The 21,492-nt window shown below is 43.2% G+C and overlaps 4 protein-coding genes across 8 annotated transcripts; all 4 read right to left on the bottom strand.

Annotated features, from left to right (window-relative positions):
- Nucleotides 1-301: 301 nt before the first annotated feature.
- Nucleotides 302-1,994, bottom strand: LOC122621026 (UPF0676 protein C1494.01). The gene is made up of 5 exons (XM_043798751.1): nt 1,803-1,994; nt 1,433-1,530; nt 782-1,384; nt 574-716; nt 302-511 (listed from the first exon to the last, which is right to left on the bottom strand). Exons 1-5 carry the CDS (start codon nt 1,885-1,887, stop codon nt 445-447), a joined length of 996 nt encoding a protein of 331 aa, XP_043654686.1. The 5' UTR covers nt 1,888-1,994; the 3' UTR covers nt 302-444.
- A 223-nt stretch (nt 1,995-2,217) lies between these two features.
- Nucleotides 2,218-3,353, bottom strand: LOC122621676 (2-oxoglutarate-dependent dioxygenase htyE). The gene is made up of 4 exons (XM_043799625.1): nt 3,186-3,353; nt 2,529-3,131; nt 2,347-2,471; nt 2,218-2,284 (listed from the first exon to the last, which is right to left on the bottom strand). The coding sequence occupies exons 1-4, from the start codon at nt 3,336-3,338 to the stop codon at nt 2,218-2,220; spliced, it is 948 nt and encodes a 315-aa protein (XP_043655560.1). The 5' UTR covers nt 3,339-3,353.
- Nucleotides 3,354-3,641: 288 nt separating this feature from the next.
- LOC122620458 (elongation of very long chain fatty acids protein AAEL008004) lies at nt 3,642-11,861 on the bottom strand. 2 transcript variants are annotated; one of them, XM_043797931.1, is made up of 5 exons: nt 11,561-11,861; nt 5,439-5,530; nt 4,785-5,042; nt 4,421-4,720; nt 3,642-4,358 (listed from the first exon to the last, which is right to left on the bottom strand). In XM_043797931.1, exons 2-5 carry the CDS (start codon nt 5,520-5,522, stop codon nt 4,167-4,169), a joined length of 834 nt encoding a protein of 277 aa, XP_043653866.1. In that variant the 5' UTR covers nt 5,523-5,530; nt 11,561-11,861; the 3' UTR covers nt 3,642-4,166. The 2 variants fall into 2 exon arrangements, with proteins under 2 accessions (XP_043653866.1, XP_043653867.1); XM_043797932.1 differs by lacking the exon at nt 11,561-11,861 and adding an exon at nt 7,383-7,403.
- Nucleotides 11,862-15,704: 3,843 nt separating this feature from the next.
- LOC122619026 (adiponectin receptor protein) lies at nt 15,705-19,863 on the bottom strand. 4 transcript variants are annotated; one of them, XM_043795696.1, is made up of 7 exons: nt 19,701-19,861; nt 18,741-19,149; nt 17,732-17,830; nt 17,168-17,520; nt 16,808-17,109; nt 16,665-16,744; nt 15,705-16,607 (listed from the first exon to the last, which is right to left on the bottom strand). In XM_043795696.1, exons 2-7 carry the CDS (start codon nt 19,104-19,106, stop codon nt 16,473-16,475), a joined length of 1,335 nt encoding a protein of 444 aa, XP_043651631.1. In that variant the 5' UTR covers nt 19,107-19,149; nt 19,701-19,861; the 3' UTR covers nt 15,705-16,472. The 4 variants fall into 4 exon arrangements, with proteins under 4 accessions (XP_043651631.1, XP_043651633.1, XP_043651632.1 ...); XM_043795698.1 differs by lacking the exons at nt 18,741-19,149; nt 19,701-19,861 and adding exons at nt 17,923-18,072; nt 18,128-18,350; XM_043795697.1 differs by lacking the exon at nt 17,732-17,830 and having other exon boundaries at nt 19,701-19,863.
- Between the last annotated feature and the right edge of the window lie 1,629 nt (nt 19,864-21,492).

The raw sequence follows: 21,492 nt of genomic DNA, 5'->3' as shown, positions 1-21,492 counted from the left end.
GATCTTCGGTCGATTCGGATCCAGTTCGAAAACGATTGCGCTGCTATCGGCGCTCGGCCTGGGGACTATCGATGTTTCTACACTCACGCAGATCGTGACATTGCAGCCGATCGATTGTCACGTAGAATCGCGTGTCAAATGTAGACATTTTAAACTATACACACTATTTAAAGATTAATTGTTAGAAAATTCAGAACTACTCCGTAGAAAGTATCATAATAATGGGTATATTATTAACTGCATTGCAATTTCATTTCAATGTACCATTTTATGTCCGAATTTTGTGAAATGTAAACATTACTTGCAATTGTAAAAGTCATAATTTATTAAATGCAAACAATTACAATTCATTGTTGCTTTTGAAAAAAGTTACATTGGGTTAAGAATGCTAATGATTTGCACATGGCTAGAGCTGTAATCAACTTTTGCCCCAGATTCGTTGAGTTATTGAGATCGCTGACCGTAGGTGTCATTAAACTTTTTCTGTATCAGTTCATAGGCGCTGTATACTCTTGGGGTTACAAAAAACAACCATGTAATATAATAATTAAAAATAAATATTAGAATACCTACTTGTCCTCACTCTTTGCTTCCCCCTCACCCAGCAGATCGTTGGGAGATATCAAGATGGAGTTGTTGGGATGGCAGAAATACGCAATGGAGTGTCTGCCGCGGGTTCTTATAAGTTCTTGTTCAGGTATGACGACGCGATGAGGCTAGAAAAGAATAGACATGAGATAAGGCCATCATCGGAAAGTTCCAGTTTGGGGGAATAACCTACCAGGGCGTGGTAACGCTGCTTGGTCCAGATGGACAGGAGTTCCCCGCCGTTAATAAGTATGGCGCCAGGTAGATGACCCACCCGCTCCCACTTTTCGCTGCCGGGTAGTTGCACCTCCAAGCCACCTTCGGAGTCCTGGGCGAGCAGCGTGAAGGTGCCATAGTCCACATGGGCACCACAGCGAATGGCACCCTCGCTCTGACCCGGCTCGTCATCCACAATCGCCGGATAGTAGAGCATCCGGAGGGTGCTCATGTTCAGGTCATCGCCCTCCAGCATCTGGGAGTGCTTGTCGATGAAGAAGCATGGCGGTATCTCCAGGGCCACCTCCATGGCCTTCATTATAAACAGAGACATGGCCTTCAAGTCCGTGCACAGTGTGGTAATGTCTTCGGCGAATTCTGGGAGTGCTTCCCTTGGAATATTCTGCTCATCCAGCTTGCACACGTTGTAGGCGTGACGCAGCTCCGGAGTACTTCCATCGAATCGCTCCATTCCGGGACTAACGTAGCCATAGTTAACACCATCCTTTCGCCTGTGACGATCCTGAATCTCTGCTGGCAGATCCAAGAAGTTGTCAAATTGATCCCAAACCGCTTTGATCTGCGGATTAAGAAATTAATAAAAGTGCATGGAATAATATTCTCTTACCTTGTCTTCTGCTATGCCATGGTTAACGAGGAACGCGATTCCCTTTTCGGTGAAAGCCTTGTGGAGTTGCTGACCAACCCGATGGACGAGGGACTTGCCTAGAAATGGTGAGTAATTACTACAAAAGAATATAAGCTACTTCATGAACCTTTTTTTTTATATTTCATAAAGTGTTAAATATTATTCTTTTGGCTTATCAGGGCACCCCTTAAAAAGGTTTTAATCAAGTTGTTACTTTTTAGGGATCGTGGCAGCCAACACAAACCCATTTCTACATATGCTGGTATGTATTGTTATTCTTTTAGGTAGCGTCGTGTTTTTAATTTAATTTAGTTAAATATATGAGTAGGGTGGGGACTGGGAAACTTACCACAATGGGCGAGATCGATGATCGGCACAGCACTTCGCGAGACAAGCGTTTCCAACTTGTCCTCTCTTATCTTGCTGTTTATCATGCTTGGTAAATAAGCCCCGCGTAGGTAAATCAAATACAAATAGATTGCTTCTGGAAATTATCTGAAAACTCAGACCTCCGAGGAGACGATGTGAACACGACCAGCTACTCCGGCAGACTGACCCAAACAAACTCCGACATTCGCATTATTATTATTATTGTCTAAGCGGTACATGCATAGCATATAACCAACTATTTATATAACATACTCTTGGGGGTAAGCAAAAAATAGTTGAAAAGAAAAAGTAATACAGAAACCCATTCCTACAACTTATTACAGGTTTTCGAGTAAGTTAGTTATATCTACTTTCAGAACAGGAATACTAAGTACTTAAGAATAATTATGTGCATAGGCGCCTTTTGCCAGAGCCATAGCTATATCATATGCGTTATGTGTCCTAAAGGAAACGATCAATAAAATGAAGTTAAGCTATTGATACTTACTTACCCATTAATCGACTGTTTAGTTGTAATATCCAACTCTCTTGCATCAATCAGTGCGGAGTTATCAGGATGACAGAAGTAGGCAATGGAGTGCCTGCCCCGATGGCGAGTATCATCCTGATCGGGAACCACTCTATGTTGCTGTTGAATGAAATGAAATAAAGTGTAAGCCGTTCTAGGTCAAACTTGTAGCCATACCAAGGCGTGATAGAGCTGATCTGTCCAGATAGCCATGGTTTCGCCGCAGTTTATGAAGAGTGCTCCTGGCAGATGACCCACCCGCTGCCACCTCTCACTGCCCCGCAGCTTGACCTCCAGTCCACCCTCCGAATCCTGGGCCAACAGAGTGAAGGTGCAGTAGTCGGCATGGGCGCCACAGCGGATGCCACTTCCATGATCCTGATCTTCCACGGGTGGGTAGTACAGCAATCGCAGGGTGGTCAGGTTAAAGCCATCATCGGACAGCATATACGAGTGTTTGTCCGTGAAGAACGAAGGTGGAGCACCCACGGAAATGGCCAGTGCCTGCAGAAGGAACCTACCCAAATCATTGAAGTCACTTACTAATGCATTGATGTGACTGGTAAATCCTGGTAGCTGCTGCTCGGGTAGAAATGTATCCTGCAGTTTGCATATATTGTAGGCATGGCGCAGCTCCGGTGTCCTGCCATCAAATCGCTCCATTCCCGGACTCACGTAGCCATGATTTTCGGCATCTGGAGCTTTGCTTCTTTCATTTGCCAATTTAACCTCAGCTGGCAGCTCGACAAAGCCATCGAAATACTTCCAAGCTGTTTGGATCTAAGTCATTTTGGATTCAGTTCTTGATGGCCAAAGATTCGATTGATTATATACCTTCTCATTCGATATTCCGTGGTTTATTAACAGAGCATACCCCTTTTCTGATAAAGCCTTTCTCAGGTTTTTGGCCACGTCCTCAATGCAGTTTCCTAAATCTATAATAGGAACCGCATTTCTTGAGAGCAGAGTCTCAATTTCTGATTCCATTGTTATTTTAGCTTGAGAAAGTTTCTTATCAAGTGAACTGGGGATGTTGTTTTTCCAACATCAAGCAGAATAAGACTGAAGTCAAACACAGAATATTATTTTTCAGATAGATTGTATGAGAGATTGTACTTATGGTTAACTTTTCATACTATACTTTTGGGTAGTCTTGTCAGGTAAGGCGTATGTAGAAAAATCATAAATCAAGAATATTTGTTTAACTATCCAAAGACCTTCATACAATCAACACCCTGATAATCCACAGATCTGTAGCAGTTATCATTCATAAATAAAGACAATCAGCACTTACATACGAATCGTTTGTTTATTGTTTGCAAATAAAATATACAAAATTAAATTTCATCATAGAGTGGGGGACAGTTCAGCGCGGTGGTGTCGACAGGCAAAAGTTCAAAGTGCAACGATTTTTGCTCGCCATTCGGCTGCCATAACATGTCTTCGACTTTCACAGTCCATAGGATAAAGTCTAATCACTAAACTATAATATTTGGTACTACTACACTATCCCAATACAGAAGGTGCAACGATCTCCAGCACTCTGCAGTGGCGACTGATCCAAACAAGTACTACAAATGGGGCCGCTTTCCTCGAACTAACAAAATACTACGAAACAAGCTTACGCGACTACAGGTTGTATAATATCCATCTTGACCTATGTATACCTAGGGGGAGGATATGGGAGGGAGGTGGCTTGGGATGGGAGCGTGGGAATCTGGGCTGGGATTTGGAATTTGGGGACTCAGGGATATGGGGAAAGGGGCATAAAAATAAGTGTGCATAGCTTAAGGTAGCGCCAACTAACGTCGCTGCCTACTCCTTTTTCGCCGCCAGCTTGGCCTGGGCAGCCGCCTCCTTCTTGTAGTTGGCCACGTAGAAGGCGCTGAACATGTAGGTGAAGAGTCCAGCATTGAAGGTCAGGAGTGCGGCAATGGACTTGGGGAAGTTGCAGTTGGGCTGGAACTGGATCTGCAGCGTGTGCACGAAGATGATCAGGAATTGGACCTACAGCAAACAGCAAAACATCAAACCAAATCCAAGTTTACATTATGATAAGGAACACTTACAATCTGCAGGATGGTGATGTACTTCTTCCACCAGAGGTACTTCTGCACCTTGGGTCCCATCGCGGAGAGCAGGTAGTAGGCGTACATGATGATGTGGATGAAGGAGTTGATGAATCCCAGCAGGGTTCCATGGCCACCGGCAAAGTACTTGACTCCAATGAAGGCGCACACGGGCATCAGGGTGTGGTGGTACAAGTGCAGGAACGAGATCTGGCGCTGTTTCTTGCGCAGCACAAAGAACACGGTGTCCAGCAGCTCCGTGATCTTGGCAATGTAGTACAGCCACACGGCACGAGCCATCTAGAAGTGGTATTTAACACATATTTAAGAGATATGAACACCCATAGATGCTAGAATACCATACCCTCATGGAAATGGGATCCGATTCGTAGGTCACGGGCTGGCACTTGAAGTTGTAGTGGCCACCCCAGCCGCCCTTGTATCCCTCGTAGAAGAGCACCCAGCTGAGGAGCACCTGGACGGCATTGTAGACCAGGAGCGTGTTCTTCAGCTCGAAGGGCTTGCGATCGCGCATGTAACGAGGTCCTGCGTACAGGCAGAAGTACAGGTAGGCTCCCAGGATCATGAACAGCGGGCCGGGGGCATTCGACAGGAACCATTGCTAGAAGAAAAACAATTCATTAGTAATTCCACTAAAAAGTACGAGGCGCTATCACTTGCCAGGGAATGTTTGGCTTTCTGATTATCTATTTTTAAATGCCATCAAAACATATAGAATTCAATAAGATTGAGAGGATTTCAATGTGTCAATTTTAAGACAAATTTAGCAAACAAGTTAGTTAAGAACAAGAACCGCTTATGTAAATTTCGTTTAAGCCCAAGAATCTTAAGTCTCTGTGCTGATTTCATGTTCTACACAGCATATGAAATCCAAAAAGTAGCTTGAGTAAGACAGAATTTAGCAGAGTTTAACAAAAAGTAAAGCATTGCAATGGCAGTAAAAGCAGTTTTGTTTATTTATTTAACTGATTAGACAATTAGATCAGAGAATACCCACCTTGGTGCGCAGATCCTCGTGCTCCACGAAGAAGTTGACCATCCGGTCGACAATGGTCGTCGTCTCGTTCAGTCTGACCGACATATTGGCAGCTGGAAGAGTGGGGTAATCGATAGATTAGTTGGGTTGTGCACTGCCCCATGGATTAGCACCTTCTACGACCATGGATCTGGCGGCGTAGAAGGTAGAAGGTAGGAGGTGGAAGGTAGAAGCAAAACGCATTCGATCTGTGTTTGATTTACGCGCCGTGAGCATTTCCTGTTAATCAACCGGGCACACAAACTTAAAGTAATGCTGTCCAAGGCGAAACCGCGCCTACGCTTCGCCAGATCAGCGGAGTATATGTATATATAGCAACAAACATATATAAAAAGATAGTCACCGATATATGCATGATCACCGATACATTGCGGGTGCGAAATGTCATATTAGTAGAATTGTGTAAATCAGGCATAGCGTTGCAAATTTGCGAGTGCCAATAACCCGGCGAATTCTGTTAAAGTTGCGGAAAAAGCCGCCAGGCAAACAGTTTAAAATGTAATTTATCGCGGGCTCATTCGACCGCTTAGACCCAAAAACGGTCGCATCAGCACTTACACGGTGTGCATTTAATTCTTTTTGCCACAGTTATGAATTACATATATTGTTAAGTGGCCGAAAGCAGTCAACGACTGGAAGCCGGCCAAAAACAAGGGACACATTGTGGCTTACGTGAACAGAACTGGTTTCGATGTGATGGCTATGGCTGCGTTAACTTGGCCAAATTAGCCGGCAGATTCCCCCAGCTCCGGCTGACTAGTTTTCGTTGCGGCCTTTTGGAAAAACCCAGGAAGCAGGATAGTCCAAGGACAAACTGTCAGGTTCATGCATCATTAATTTTATGGCTTGAAGATGGGGCAACCGGTTGCCACTGATTATTGGCTTGCTAGACCATCGAGGCAGCACAAATCAATGTTGAGTCTTAAAGCGTAAAGTATAAATGATGAAGAGGATATCTGAGCCAGACTTATTTTTACACGTTGTAAGAAGCTCTTTTCTTTGTCTTCGTTCCTGGCTATTTTTATTGAAGACTTAGTCAACAAACCGGGAGGCAAGGACACGAGAAGGAATTTTATGGGCATTGTTTCCACCGAAACCAGTTTTCGGTGCAGTTGCAGTTTCTGCAACCGTTGATGGTTGTGATTATCGCAAAATCACAATCCTTTAGCAATGCTGACTAGGCGGTTTCAATGCCCGCTGATCTCGGTCATTAACTACCCATAATGGTGGCCAACATCAATGGCTTCTTGACGCACTGCGACTTGGGCAAATGGCTGGCCCAGTTTGGCTTTTGTCTAACCCACTTGGCCACTGGAATCATCATTTGGCCCGGGCTATATTAATTATTTGAGCACCTGCCATCTGCGACTCAGGTTCGCACTCCAAGTGAACGCCATCATCGAATTACCCAGCGATTTCTGTACAGTCATCGCTCTTGGCGGATTGGCAGATTGTCGGATTGTCGGATTGGCAGATTGGCGGAGCTGAGCGCCAAAAATGCATTCATTCGGCTGGATATTGAGATATTGACTAACGAGAATTTCGTCTGACTTATTTGCATTATTTCGAGTGCCTTTGCCGAGTGCTTTTGCAAGGCCGGCACTTTCAATCGACCAAATCCAGCCAGCCAATGGTGTTTTCGAGGGTGTGAAGATATTGCGCAAGAAATCCGCAAGCCAACTTACAATCTACAAATTCTACAATTCCCAAACTCTATCCTATCCTATATCAGAATAACAATTGATTTATTGAATACAGGAAACCAAGCTTTCAGCGTCTTAGCATTACTCAATCTTGCAGATCTCTATGCTAATTCCAAACTTGTTTTATTCGACAGCCAGCGTAGATAATATTATAAACATTATTCCGTGTTTGTTTTTATGTTTTTATGGCTGCTCCACTAACCTGTTAATGCAATGCACACTCGAATTTCACCGGCTAAACTCAAATAAAATAATAAATGAAAATAATAAATATTGTATAATCAAATCAAAATGTTCTACCGGTTTGCCGCAGCCGGCAATGAAATTTAATTCTGATTTATTCGGTGGTCGAGTGTTGAACTTGGACTTGGTTTTTGATTTCTGCGAAGCTCTTTTATGGCCACTTAACAGTCATAAATAGTTAGATAATATGTGGAGAATTCCAGTTTTTGTATCAGGAGGCCACTGTGTTTCCCCCGCCCAGCGAGAACCTTCCGGTCTCAGAGATCAGCGTAGACTAATCTCGTCATTGGAATCGCTGTAAAAAATGGCATATTTGTTTGCCTATTGATTTTCAGAATCGTCCGATGTTCAAATGCAAATCAGTTTGGACTTAATGGCCAAATAACCAAAAGTCAGCGTTATTTTGCATATATAGTATAGAACATTTCACCGCCTTTCAACGGCCAAAAATGCCGAATAATAAGACAATTAATCGATGGACCAATGGAAAACTCTGGTCGGATTGACCATGAGATCTGCTCTGGTTTTGCATAATTTTAAGCCAAAACATTGCGCAAATCCTAGTCACTTTCCTACAATGCTGACGGCCGTTTGCATGCCAATTAGCGATTGACAGTGAACGAGAGTGCGTGGCAACGACAGAGTAAATATTAAATATAGCCGAATAATGGCAAAGTAAATAAATATTATATGTATTGAAGTATCACCCGCTTGGCCCGCTGCCCTGACGTCACATTCCAGTTTATTATTATGCGATAATCAGCGCGTTTAGAAGTCGGCCGATAAATTCTAGACACGCGCCGTGCAAAAGATTCGCACGTTTCGTTCTGTCGCCAAGCTGGCCACCATTTTTGGTGAGCCAAGCACACGGGGCGTATACGCAATGCGCGGCTCATTATGCTGGGGACTCAAAAGTCGGGCTTTATTCTATTTACAGACTTTTGGGGACTGGACAAACTCTAGGCTGATAAGCGGACGCATGGGAAGGTCTGAGCGGCGAACAAAATGGCTTGGAATGTTGAGGACGGCACTCATGGGTGAAAAGGAAGGGGAGCACTCAAAAAAAATGTATCATAGTGCTATGCTATTAGCAAAGACTGAGTTTCATATACTGCATAGCAATAAAATATGAATATTATAAGAGTTTCTTCCTACCCATCCTAGTGTTTGGCTTTTTATGGATGATTTGGTTGATGGCTACCATAAATTGGAAACATAATGCAGGTTTCGTTTTTTGTCAAGTGTAGTCCAACAAAAGAGAAGACAAAATATTGAATTCGAAGACGGAGCGGCAGCCTCTGATCCATCGATTGAATGGACCTAAGGCAATGGCATCGACATCGGCAACGGCAACGCATTAAAAGTCTCTGCGAAGGTCGCACGTTTTGAGGAAACAAAAAAGCGGAGTTTTGGTATCCGAGCTCTTGCATTGGAGAGCAGCTTGAGATTCGCTCCCAGTGCGGATGCGGATCTTTTGGGCGTGGCTAGCCAAACACATACTCGTATGTATGGTATACTCGTATGTGTGTGCATAGTAGGCAGCATAGGCATCATAAACACTGGAGGCGTATTATCTGTGGTCTCAGTCTCTTTTCGTTCGCTGATTTGAATTTTTATTGGCTTAGCTATTTTGCATTAGCCTTAGTTTGTGCTCTGACCTTGAACTAGTGGCTAGTGCGAGCTGCTGCAGGCGCATAAATTAGTCGATTTAAGCTATAACCACATTACTGGACTTCCGCGTGACGGCCTGAAATGAAATGAAATGAAATGAAAACTTCCAGAAGGAATGCCAGTTAAACAGACTCCCGGCATTCCTGTCGCCAATTAACTGGACTCGACAAAGTTTCCATTACTACAGACATTTGTAAGTGCTAATTGAGTCAACTCATTGGCAATATGTCTAGATCGATCGAGGTATGATGTGTGGGTTATACGGCAGCGAATCGATTAGATCGGCAGCTCTACACCCTCGTCCATTGACGAAGGCGGCACGAATGTAAATTATTCCATATGCTTTCTTCTGTTATTGGATTATTTAAATATTGGCAATTTGTCCTTATAAATATGCAATTACCTGTAAATATTTCCCAATGCAATGCACACGAAAAACAAGTCAAAGTTCGTTGCCAGAGTCTTTCGTTTGGCAACAGCAACAGAATAAATTACAAGTAGAAAAATAGTCACTAATTGCGATTGCCACAAATCAAATCGCATCGATCACTGGCTGTGTGTGTGACGGGCCCTTCTTTTAATTATGATCAATTAGGTTGGGGAGTCTGGGAAAAGTACAAAAGTGCAGCGGCAATTAACAGCTTTTCATAAGCAGTCGTCAAGTGTTTCTCCACTCAATGATCATTACACTGCCTACTGTTTTTCCATCAATATTAATGTCATTGCACTTGCGTTCGCAAGAATCATTTAGTCCAGCTCAAGGGTGCCCAGATTGACCCAGTCATTCTTATGAGCAATAGCACATGCATTCTGTGCGACTCCTGACCTCCAATATTTGCCATTGTCATCACCTACATCATCATTGTCATCGTTGCCAGCATTGCCATCACCATCGCCTTGTTCTGCCTGGCGAATTGTTTACCTTGCCATTATTATCAGCTTTTCTGGCCAAAACTACCCCGTGCCGCCTTGTTGGGCATACAAGCCACTTGGAAACGCACTCGGCCGAGGGAAGATGAAGAAATCCCAAAACCAAATGGAAATTTGGTCGATTTTTGTTTTATTGTAGGTGTGACTGCCAGCGCATGTGACCCCAATTGGATTCAAAATATTAAAATGTAATTTGCCAGGGCGACAAATGTCACCGAAGAGTCGCATAAGCAAAAGCATACACAAGCACAGGGCGGAGTCAACCAGAAAGACGGCAACGTGCGAACGGATGTGCAGCAGAAACCTTTGTGGACCCCGATCCCAAGATACCATGGTAATTTCGCTCCCCGCCTGACTAACTATCTGTCCGCTGTCCGGGTGTTGACGCCAAGAAAACAACAATAAAATCATAAATAAACAAATTGTGCGCATGCGTGAACGTCACCATCGCCGCCTCTTTCCAAGGGCAATTCCAACCAAATTATATTGGTGAAAAACTGCTGGCAACTGTATGATCGCACGAAGCGTGATATTCACATTAAAATCTTTCATGAATGAACTGCGTATGGTCGCATTTCGAAATAAAAGATCAACAGTCTGACGAGCCCAATAAACTTGTCATGTTCTTATCACATCGCAACTTCGGACGAAGTATAAACGCAATGGCCAAGTTGGTTTCGATTTCCGTCGATGTGTATCGCCTCATTTAGCACTTCTTCTGATTGTTATTTATATCGCAAACTTGTCCAGTTGTTCCCATTGAGTCGAAAGTGTAACGCGAAATTCAGGGCTAAATCAGAGAGCTCGGAGATGATATAATGCTGACTGAAATTGGGTGCCAGATGCACACGAACAATTTAAGTGGAAATACTTTAAAACTCACTAAGAATATGTATTAGTTACATTTGCACAATCTTATTAATAACTAAACAATAAAATCAAACAATGAATATTAAGGAGTGATTTCTTTAAATATATAACCCAAGGAACCCCATAGGATCAGTTGAACACATACATTTTTCTGTCCCAAAAATAACTATTAAAATCAAAGTTTGTTAACTAAGCATCATTTTTTCGCGCTGTGCACAAAACAGTAGTAGTGCAACGGGTAGTGGCATCTTGTATCAGGTCCAGATGCGAGGGATTACAGTAACGCTTAAAATTGATCAATCGCCGTGCGATTTACATATGAGCCACATTAGCTATGTGATTGACTTGGCCCACTCGAACCGACTTGTTGGCCATCTTCATCTGCGGGCAACGCAGCTGGTTTTGTAAGCCTCCTCTTTTTTTGGTTTTTTTTTTTGTTCGCTGCTCTCAGCCATGTTATTTATTTATACAATATTTAGTTTGTATTTTTCTTTCGAATTCGTCCATGCCCGGGTCTTTGGGCTTGGGTGTCGTTTCGCAATGACCCCAAAATAAAAAAATGTCTCAAATCTTTAACAGGTTGCCATCGTGTGCGCATAACTTAGCATAAAATCTGAACACACATTCATTTCGATTGTATTTCTTCTATAGTTCTTAAACACTTGCCTTTCTGTTGAATAAATTTGTGGGGGGCAGCCAAGAAATATTGAATGGAAGTCTGTGATTTATTTGCGGCACGACACGGCACACGGCACAAACGAACACACAAACAAGCGGATCCAGCGAAGGACAAACACTAAAAGCACTTTCTGTTATCCTTCGAGGCAATATCACGCATACGCGGCGTTGTCGATCAGAACACACAGAACACGAGGCGGCTGATCTCGAGATCTCCAGCTCCACGAGTACCCAGCGAATACTTGGCAGTTGAGGCGCCGACAGCAGACTAAGCGATATCCCAGCCCTACAAGCGGTCTTGTAGCGTTCGTATCACGGATACGAATACGACCGCCTCGCTTTCGGCCAAGATTCGCCGTCGCAGTCACAGTCGCAGCCACAGTCGTGGTCGCACTCGGCCAAGATCGTATGGCTATCGTTTGGCCGATGAGCGCAACAGGTGAACATGAGCAGGCAGCAGCACTTTGTTTCGGCCAGAATCCAGCTCCAGCTGACTGGCGGTCGTTGCATGTGCTTAAGGGCCAGTTCTAGGATCTCCCCAGCTAATTACCCATCGGGTAATGTATTCAATGTATGCCGACCGTAATGCGAAGTCGATAATTAACGTAATGAACCACCGACTGACTCTATATGCGATTTGCAACTATTTATGAGAAAATACGCGCACATACTGCAGCTGGCAGTGGAGCAAATCATAACAGACACCAAATAGTTAAACTGACTGCATTTATCATCGACTGGCCCATATGCCTTTGCCTATGCCATTGCAGGGGGAGTTGTGTGTGTGTGTGTAAAGTGTGCAAAAATGATTGTGCAATTAAATGGCCCCAAAATGCCTCCGGACCAAAGCTTCCAGTGGCCACTTGATGGATTTCAGCCGCGTCATTCCCTCATTCAGTCGGAAAGTCACAGTTTTCAGGCACTTTGGCACCGCACACTGCATTACGCCGAGCGAACTAACCCACAGTGTGGAGCTGAACAGAAGTCTACTGGGGTCCACAGACGCACCGACTACGGGCCCAAATGCATGTCTGACATTTGCCACCATTGCTTTATGGCTCAATCAGATGAAAAAGACAACAAAGTTGGGGAATAATGCAGCCAACTGCGGTTTATTCGTTAATTGTTTGATGCGACACACCCACTCAGCCCACGCAGTTAAGAATCCAATGTGCACTTTACCGCGTTTTACCGAACTCTGTGATTCCATCGATTCATTCACAGATTGGTGTCGTCTTCAATCTTTGGATTCCGAGCCGGCCGATGCCCAATTCGATTCCGATCGAGCTTCCGCCATTGCGAAGGTCGCCCCCGCCGAAAAATGTTGGCATGCCCGACGCGTGCCCGAATCTCATTTTGGAGGTGCTCTATGTGACGAAGCTTATTTAAATTGCTAAATATTTTTGGCAATTCGAGGAAGATTCTACGCAGCGCGTGTTACGTTAACAAGCCAACCAGCCGCGCGATTGAACTGATTTCAAGGCGTGTCCAAGCAGATAACAAAGTAATCAATCGGAAGACAGACAAACCCACCTTTTCATAGTCTTAAATACCATGTTCCGTAAAACAAAATACTTCCTAATTCAGTGATAAAGTAAAAAAACTATAGTCACAAGTGCCGTTTAATGTTTTATGAATAATCAACTACATATAATACTCGCCATTAAATTTGATGTTAGACCACTTTAATAGTTTTTTTACGGTGGTAATGTTATTGTGTTCATGTTTTGATATTAAAAAACAGTCATTAGTAATCCACGCTTTAGTAAATAAAGGAGATATCAAAGTATTGCGGTACAGCTATAAATACAATTATTTAATTGATAACTTAGCACTAGCTTGTTTAATTTAATCTTTTTCTTTTGTTTCTTTAAATTCATATTAATTGTAAATGCCGCGTTTTATGTTCAACTCTATTTCCAAATAGGCGACAAAACTCACTATTTAATAAATCAGTTTATTGTTAAGCGACGATTTCCGTAAATTTTCCATCCGAATTTTCACTTTTGTTTCCAATACAAAGCATTTCAAAGTCAATGTCGCCTGGCGGAAACAAAAGACTTCGGACACGAACTCGCGTCGATGCCCCGGAGCATTGGTTTATAGATACTACTAATGCTGTTCATTTAACGACTCATTCGATTAGAGCTTTTTATTCAAAGCATCTTTACATTGGCAACAACAAAACGAAAATAAATAAAAACAGTGGTCGGCATTATGCGGTTTTAATGTTTTTGAACTTGACAAGATACCATAATTTGCATGAAAATGATTGGATTCGGTATTTCTGCAAGAATAGGCCTGATCGTTAGGTGGCGACTCACACAAAAAATTCTTCCTTCTTTTTGTCTTATTTTGCTCTTAATTTAGTAATTTTCGGTCGTTTTTGTCGTATTTATAGCTTTTTGTGGCAATTCTCATGCGCAATCGCCTGCGTACATTAAAACTCAATTAATGCGTAACACTTAGAGAACGCTGATGGTGGAAAAAACGCAACCAAATGCTGACGAGGTGAACTCGGGCTGATTGGAAATCAATGAACCAACGAACTGGACACACAGCGGATGCTGTGCGACAGCCTTGACCATAACACTTAAACGCCAAAAACCTTCAAAGACCAGTTGCCACTTGCTGGCTGTCAGTCTGCGTCTGCGCCTTTGAGTCTGAGTCCAAGTCTGAGTCTCACTCGCATGCTTATTGAATTTGACGCATGAAAGCAACTGCACAAGACCATTAATAAAGAGCTGAAAGCCAAAATCTGGGTGGCAATCTGAACTCTGCATTTTGTATCCGACATTGAACTGCACAAAGCACCGATACACCGAAACACCGAAACACCGATACACGGATGCTGATGCATATCTCATAATGACGATGACAGCCAAGTGGCGATAGCTTCTCTTCCGGCTGGCCCACTGAGTGAAACTGGTTCCTAGGTCCCCTCGAATTGCCAAATTAGGCGTAATGAGGGTAATTAGAGTGCGGACATATGGCGTGCACTCGTCACTGAATATCGTATTTAATTGCAGGTGAAAGCCCAGTTACATTTTAGAGGTTTTGAAATAAAAAAGAAGTGCATTTGGAAGGCAGCTGAATAAATCAGGGCAAAACAGTGACTACTCATACTTAATATTTACCTTATACAGCACAACCATTTCCCCATCTGGCATCCATTTGGGCCCACTTGATTTGCATTTCCCATTCGGCGCATTGGTATATCTTTTTTAATTATTTTGACTTTAGGTTATATTTTTGGATTTAACGACGCACGGGGGCGAAGAGGAGTCAAAATGTTTGAAGTGTGAATCGATTTTAGAGTGACAACTTGATAACTTGGATGTGAGAAATTAAATATAAAATTACAATATATATATTAGATACATATATGTATGTATTCAACATTAATAAATTAATTTATTAACTTTTTAAATGAACAGCTCCTTCTTGATTAGAAAAATGCGTGAAAAATCTTTAAAGCCATCTAACCCAAGCCGCACTGTACCATTTAGCTATGCACATGCTTACGCCTCATTAAGACATTTTTAAAATATTTCTCTTTGACTTTGGTTTTCTCCCACTTTGCCCAACTTCCGAACTGATTTTCGCCTTATTTCGACCAAGTCATTTGCTTGTTGGTTTTTTTCTGCTGAACTTGAATTTTTGTATGTGAAATAAAACCACTGCAATCGCATTTAGTTGAAAGACACGTGCCGCCAAGTTGTCAAGTACAAAGTTCGATTTATTTGCGCCGTGCAAAATAAAAGGTTTAATGATCTGCGGATTCGTTGATAGAAACTGGCACACGGCGAAGACAATGACGACGCATAGAACACAAGGCAGCGGAGGAATCAGATCGAGATCCGAGACTCGAGATCTCGCAGACTAGACCACGGCTGCTCACTTCATCAAGGGGGTCAAAGTCAACTCAGCAGTCGCCCAGTCATCAGCAGACTGAACTCCACTAGTAACCCCGATGCGGATTTCTAGTTCTCTGCAGCAATATTTATGGCTAGGCATTAGGGTGATGGCAACCGCCGAATTGCCAAATGGCAATCAGCAAGCCTTAAAATAGTTTTTGCGCCATGAAATAAAATATATGGCTTAATAAAGAAATCTGCACCAAAACGCTCTGTTAGAAGTCTCAGTTTTTTTTTTATTGTTTTGATTCGCTTTATGTTTTGTGATAGCTCTGCATTTATAATGTATATGGTGATATAATATCTTAGGCTCCTTGCGCTGTGTAACGCGTAATTTGTGGTGTGCAGTGTGTGTGTGTGTGTGGATGTAAAATCAGACCTCATTTAACGTTCGAAATGTATGTTCATAACGCCGTACAACCCTAACAACTCTAAGCGGTAAATACTAATGCCACAAAGGGATCAACTAATTGCATAACTTAAAGTAGAAATCGCTTGGCCGGCCTTTTAGCTCCTTGAACTCTTTTAGCATTGGAACTCCTGAGCGAAAGTCATCTCGCAATGACTCCTGGTCGCTGTGATGCGTTTTGCCAATTTCATATGCGTTTTGCCACTACTCTGCACTACTCGAAAGGCCAATCAACTTACGACAACATTAAGTAGACAAATTGGAATTTTATAAATAATTGTACATATATTAATTACTCTACTGCAGATTTCATTCGACAATCAACTGTTTTTTGCTATTTTTTGTATATGTAAGATTTTGATGATAAATGCGCGTAATTGTGTGTAAAGTGTGTGTGTTTGAATTGTGTCTTGAATATGATTCCGTTGATTTTGTATAACAAGGTACAAATGCTCCCCAAACGCTAAACAGGTTGCATTGTAAAACTGCGCTAGTTCGCATTAATATATGTATTAATATGAATGGGATTGTATGTGCTATTACGATGATTGTTCCTTGGCATCCAGTTCAGCATCTAAAAGGTTATTGGTTCGATGGGAACAGTGCATTCGCTATACATGACGCGGTACATGGCCATTTCGGAGATGCCGTGGTAGTGGACAAAGGCAGCCGCAATGACCAGTATGTGGAATATTTGATGTGATTGACCCTGAAAAATAAAAGACTTTCAGTAAGGTGCAAAGGTCAAAACCTTTAAGAAGCGTACCCAAATGTCGAACTTTCCGGGGAACCAGCGCTCGGGAACACGGAGGGCGTACAGCAACGCGCCAAGGATGTATAGGAGGCCTGCAAGATTTATGTTGCCATTGTACTACCATTACTTTATAGCGTAAATTTAGTAGCACTCACCCATCAGAATCAGCCAACCCAGACTGGCGCGGCTCATCTGGCTGAACCAGCCCTCCATGATGCTGTAGTGAATAGCTGGAATGACACCGGACAGGCCAAAGCTCATAAAAACGCCAGCGCGCAAGGGACGAAGTCCCGGCTCCGAAAACTTGTCCCATAGCGAGACTACGATGGAGAGGATGCCCAGAATGCTCACAACGGATAGGTATATGACCTTTGGCTGGTAATGACAGTAGAAGCCATAGTACAGCCAAGGCACAAAGGAACCCATGATCAGCAGCGCAATTCCACAATAGTCAAGTCTGCAGGTAAGCAAAACCATTAATATGATATCCAGTCAATTAGTCGAGGAACACTTACTTAGAAAACAGTCTTCCCATCTCTACAGAGTGACAGCTCAGTGTGTGAAAAGCGAATGAGAATCCTAGACATACGATGGCTCCGATGAAAAAGGCTCCAAAAACGATCTTCTCCTGTGTCTGGATCTCAACCGAGGGGCGCGAGATGAAGTACAAAGCCACGCCGATGAAGGCGATGCAGCCAAGAAGATGTGTCCAGATGTTGCCAGTTTCCGTGTGTACGCGGAAAATCGATTTAAAGCACGCACGGAAAGAGGGCAGCGGTGGGCGATGGCCGCGGTGTAGGAAGTCGTTGTCCTGCAGCCACTTGGGTAGATTTTTGTAGTGACACACCTTCCAGCTAGCCTCCCAGACCTGAGATCGAAATAAGAAACACATTATCAATTAGATACACCAATTGGATTGCTAACTACAAATCAGCACACAAAAGAAATACAGTTCAAACACTTAAAACTATTTATTAAAATAAAAACAAACGAAAAAATACAAAAGCGACAGAATCACAAGTCTTGAAGAGTATCTTCCATTAAAACCGTTCCTCACTTGGCTGAATCACATGGCTTACCTTGCGCACAAACTCCTCTGCCTGCTCGGCGGCATTGTGTGCCAATGCGCCCAAGTCAATTTCATCGGAGAGAACTCCGGCCTTCAGCACTTCCGTCATCTGTGGAATAGAGTGATAAGACATTAAACAGTTCTCGAAACGGATACGAAAAGCTTAATGGCAAAGGAAAACTGCGAGCAAATGGGACTAACGACTGGATTTTCAGCTTGCGCCTTGACTGTGTCCTGGGTTCTATGAGTTTCTTGACTGAGATCCGGCTCCAGATCCGGGTTCACACGCACTATAACCTCCGGCAGCGTCTGCATCTTGAGCGGCTAACAGAGATTCGAACGAAACTAGAACTAAATGTGCGAAGCAATAAGCGATCGTACTGTGAAGTCTCTGCCAGTCGCATACTCAATTTGTTTAGTCTTTGTTGGCGGAACAAGAAAGCACCGAATGCGTTCCGCGATAAGATAAGCTCGCCCGAAACTGTCTCCGGGCATTATCAGCACCGCATCGACGTAAATTTTTGTTTGTGTTCTAGCATCTGTCGTATAAAGGGCTATTCCGAAGCTTTTTGCGATCAATCTAAGCCTGACCTTTAAAGCCAGTGAGCCAAAGTGCTGATTGTCGAGAGTGTAAGGCTCAAAGTCAAGGAAATTTCACTTGACAGCTTTCGGCCAGACATTAAAGGCAAAGACAGATAAGGTATAACTTTAAAATGGTTGTGGAACATGGTTTAGATTGAGCAATAGTATTTAGTGAGTCATAAAATGGGAGAAATGGCCACGATAAGGTTTTACAACAATTGTTATGGTACATTTGAATGCGGCAAATACACATTGCCCAAGCAACATTTGTATTGATAAGACCTCCGACATTGAAATGAGGCAAAATTGCGACTAACAAGTGGCAGCCGATAACCACATGGTGGTGGGTCAGCGATAAGAGCTACGCCACATGCTCTAACGATTGCCTCTCGTACTTTTCCACCTGGTGGAAATGGAGGTTGGTAGCCCCGACTCACCTCCGCCTCAATAAGCTGTGTGTCCTCCGGCGTCGAGGGGAGTGGACAACCGGCGTCATCCTCCTCGCCCAACTCGTCGTCGTACTCCAGGAGGTCCAGATCATTGGGACTGAGCGAGTCCTCTGGTCCCCAGCCACGCCGCTTGCGCAGAATCATCTGCACCTGCTCAAAGATGTCCTCGTCGGATCCTTCCCTACGCAAGGTGGCCGTGGTGGTGGTCACTGCCTCCCCGGTAGCATGTCCTTCGGCGTCCATGCCAAAAGTGGCACGGGCCTGGGTGGTTACCTCCACTTCGGCGGGGTGGCTTCCGCCACTCACATCAGCCGCTGAGCCGTGTCGCTCCAGGAGATTGGTGGCCGAATCCATGGCCCTAAGATTCCGGATTCCTTTTGCACTCCACAAATAGTGTCTGTAAGAGAAATACGTTCTGTTCAATACGATACATCCGAATTTAGTCGTACGAAGGCAAGTGTGGAGCGGTTGTTCAACGTTTGTTAGTTCAAAGCTAGCTCGTCTGGGAAATGTGATATTTATTTATTTGTTTATTGGTCTGCTCCGATCGCCTGGCTATATAGTATGGAACGAACTTTGTTCCCCAGCGAATTGGTTACTGGTACGCAGTACTCAAGTTTGTATCTGGTGGCTTTGTGTGTTTGATCACTTAGGGAACTAGCTGCCAATTACTTGTTTACATAAGATGGGGTCCAAATGGGAGTGCGATCCTCAGTGGGTTAAGGTGCAGTTTCGTGAGGTTTCGTGGAAACCATTAAAGATAGCAGAGTGCATGGAAAACTCAGCTAGAAGGCCACGTGTAAATGGAATACTACCCACTGGCTTAACCCCCACCTGCACTCCACTTGCGCAGTACCCATTTTTTAACACGAAGTTATGGAAAGTGTCACAACACAAGCGAAGGGTTAATCACTCGATTTCACTGGCCATTCGTCACTAATCACTTACCACTCGAAAGGCGCGCAGTTAGCGTGGCTTCGACGGCAGGCCCAGAAGTCAACACTGGCGCAAAAAACTAGTTGCTGCACTTGCTTCTATTGTGTTCAATTGCAGTTTTTCATCTGTTTTTCCTTAATTTAATTTTTCTGTGTTTTTCCAGTGTGACTGCAATCGCGAAAGGGAAAATCACTGGCAGTCATATGGCAACAAGGGCAATGCGGTCATACTGTGACGCACCAGCTGTTAACGGCTGTTATCGCTACTCTGTCGTCACAGCTCTGTGAAACAGTGTGGCAACTCTGTGCAGAGCGCGCCAACATTTGAAAATGGGAGCCATCAAATCGCATTGCTCCCGGTAAACAAGGTGCTTTCATTATTGGTCAGCATTTCTGAGAGCTAACAACTTTTTATTGGCGATCAAAGGTGGTACTTATACTGACCAAATATTGGATATTTGCGCAAATACTTATCGTGCATTGTTTTTTTTTTCATGAGAAATTACCGTGACGAAATTACAAGACGTATATTATATGAATAGAAAATGTTCCCCTAGTTTGTAAACACTTCGGCAACAGAGAAATTGTTTTTAAAAATGCTAAGGCATCTCATTAAAAACCATCAACAACGAAGTCAACTTACGCCTGGTAGAAATGAATTAGCAGGTGTAGTTCCCCTGTATTTAACCTACTTAAGTATGCATACATTTTCCATTCTTCGGGTGCTTTTGCAAAGACACAAACAAAACCACTCACTTAATAAATACATATATATCTGGGGATATTATAAAATAAATTAAGATCGAGTGTTAATGAAATTCAAGCAATACAAGACTGTCCACTTATAAGCTTTTTAAGAAAGAGCATTATGGTTATCACAAATGTAGACAAATAACAATTCTAATAATAAAGAATCTTAATTGGGAAGACTAAATGGTATTTGGCTAGTGAGGAAATATCGCCAGCCATGCAGGCCCAATAAAGATTCACTTGTTAGGCAGCCTCTTAATAGCGCAATTTAACTACGTTTTAATAGCGCCCTTTGAATATTTATTGCACATAAAAGCCAGTATGTTTAGTCAAGAGTCATTCATCTTTGTTCAACAAATTCCATTTCAAATATGCGACCATAGAACTTGCTGTCCTCATGGGCAGCCCATTAATATCACATAATGATATCTTATTGACCAATCCAGGCCAATATCATCCATCAGCGCTCTGCCATCAGCGTTCTGATCAGCTGCGTTAGAAACTCGGCCAAGGAGCAGATTTCGCACAGACCCCGACTAGCGGTATTAATCGACTAAATTAATACATTAAGTAGCGCTGAAGTTCAGGGTCCTAATCACAAAAGAGAAGCGCCGATTATGCGAGCGGCTTGAGTGACGAGTGTGCGATAACAAATGCAAAACGGCTTTTTGTTTTTGTCCGCCGTTGAAATGAATGAGCTTGAATTAGAAATGGAAATGCTGAAGACCCGGAAGAGTGGCCACCAACACAGCTGCAGTGCATCCAGCTGGGCGAGCATTTGAATATTTGACCGGGCACTTAGCACGTGTGTGGAGTATAGCCCATGGGAGAGAGTAAGTGGGTAAGTGCGTGAAATTTACCCATTCATGACACCGATAATCGCTTCCCATTCCCATTCCCATCGACCTGGAAATGTGTTAACTGCGCCCGTAAACCCAATTTGCGTAGTTAAGTAAGTGCCAGTTATAGAGTTGGGGCGTGTCATCCCCCACATTGGCACACATACATATCTATGCATATATATACATACATACATATATAACTATGCTGCCAAT

The sequence above is a fragment of the Drosophila teissieri genome, chromosome 3R, assembly GCF_016746235.2.
Source record: "Drosophila teissieri strain GT53w chromosome 3R, Prin_Dtei_1.1, whole genome shotgun sequence".
NCBI lineage: Eukaryota > Metazoa > Arthropoda > Insecta > Diptera > Drosophilidae > Drosophila > Drosophila teissieri.
The sequence above is the reverse complement of the archived record's forward strand: the minus strand, read 5'-3'. Positions and strand labels throughout refer to the sequence as shown.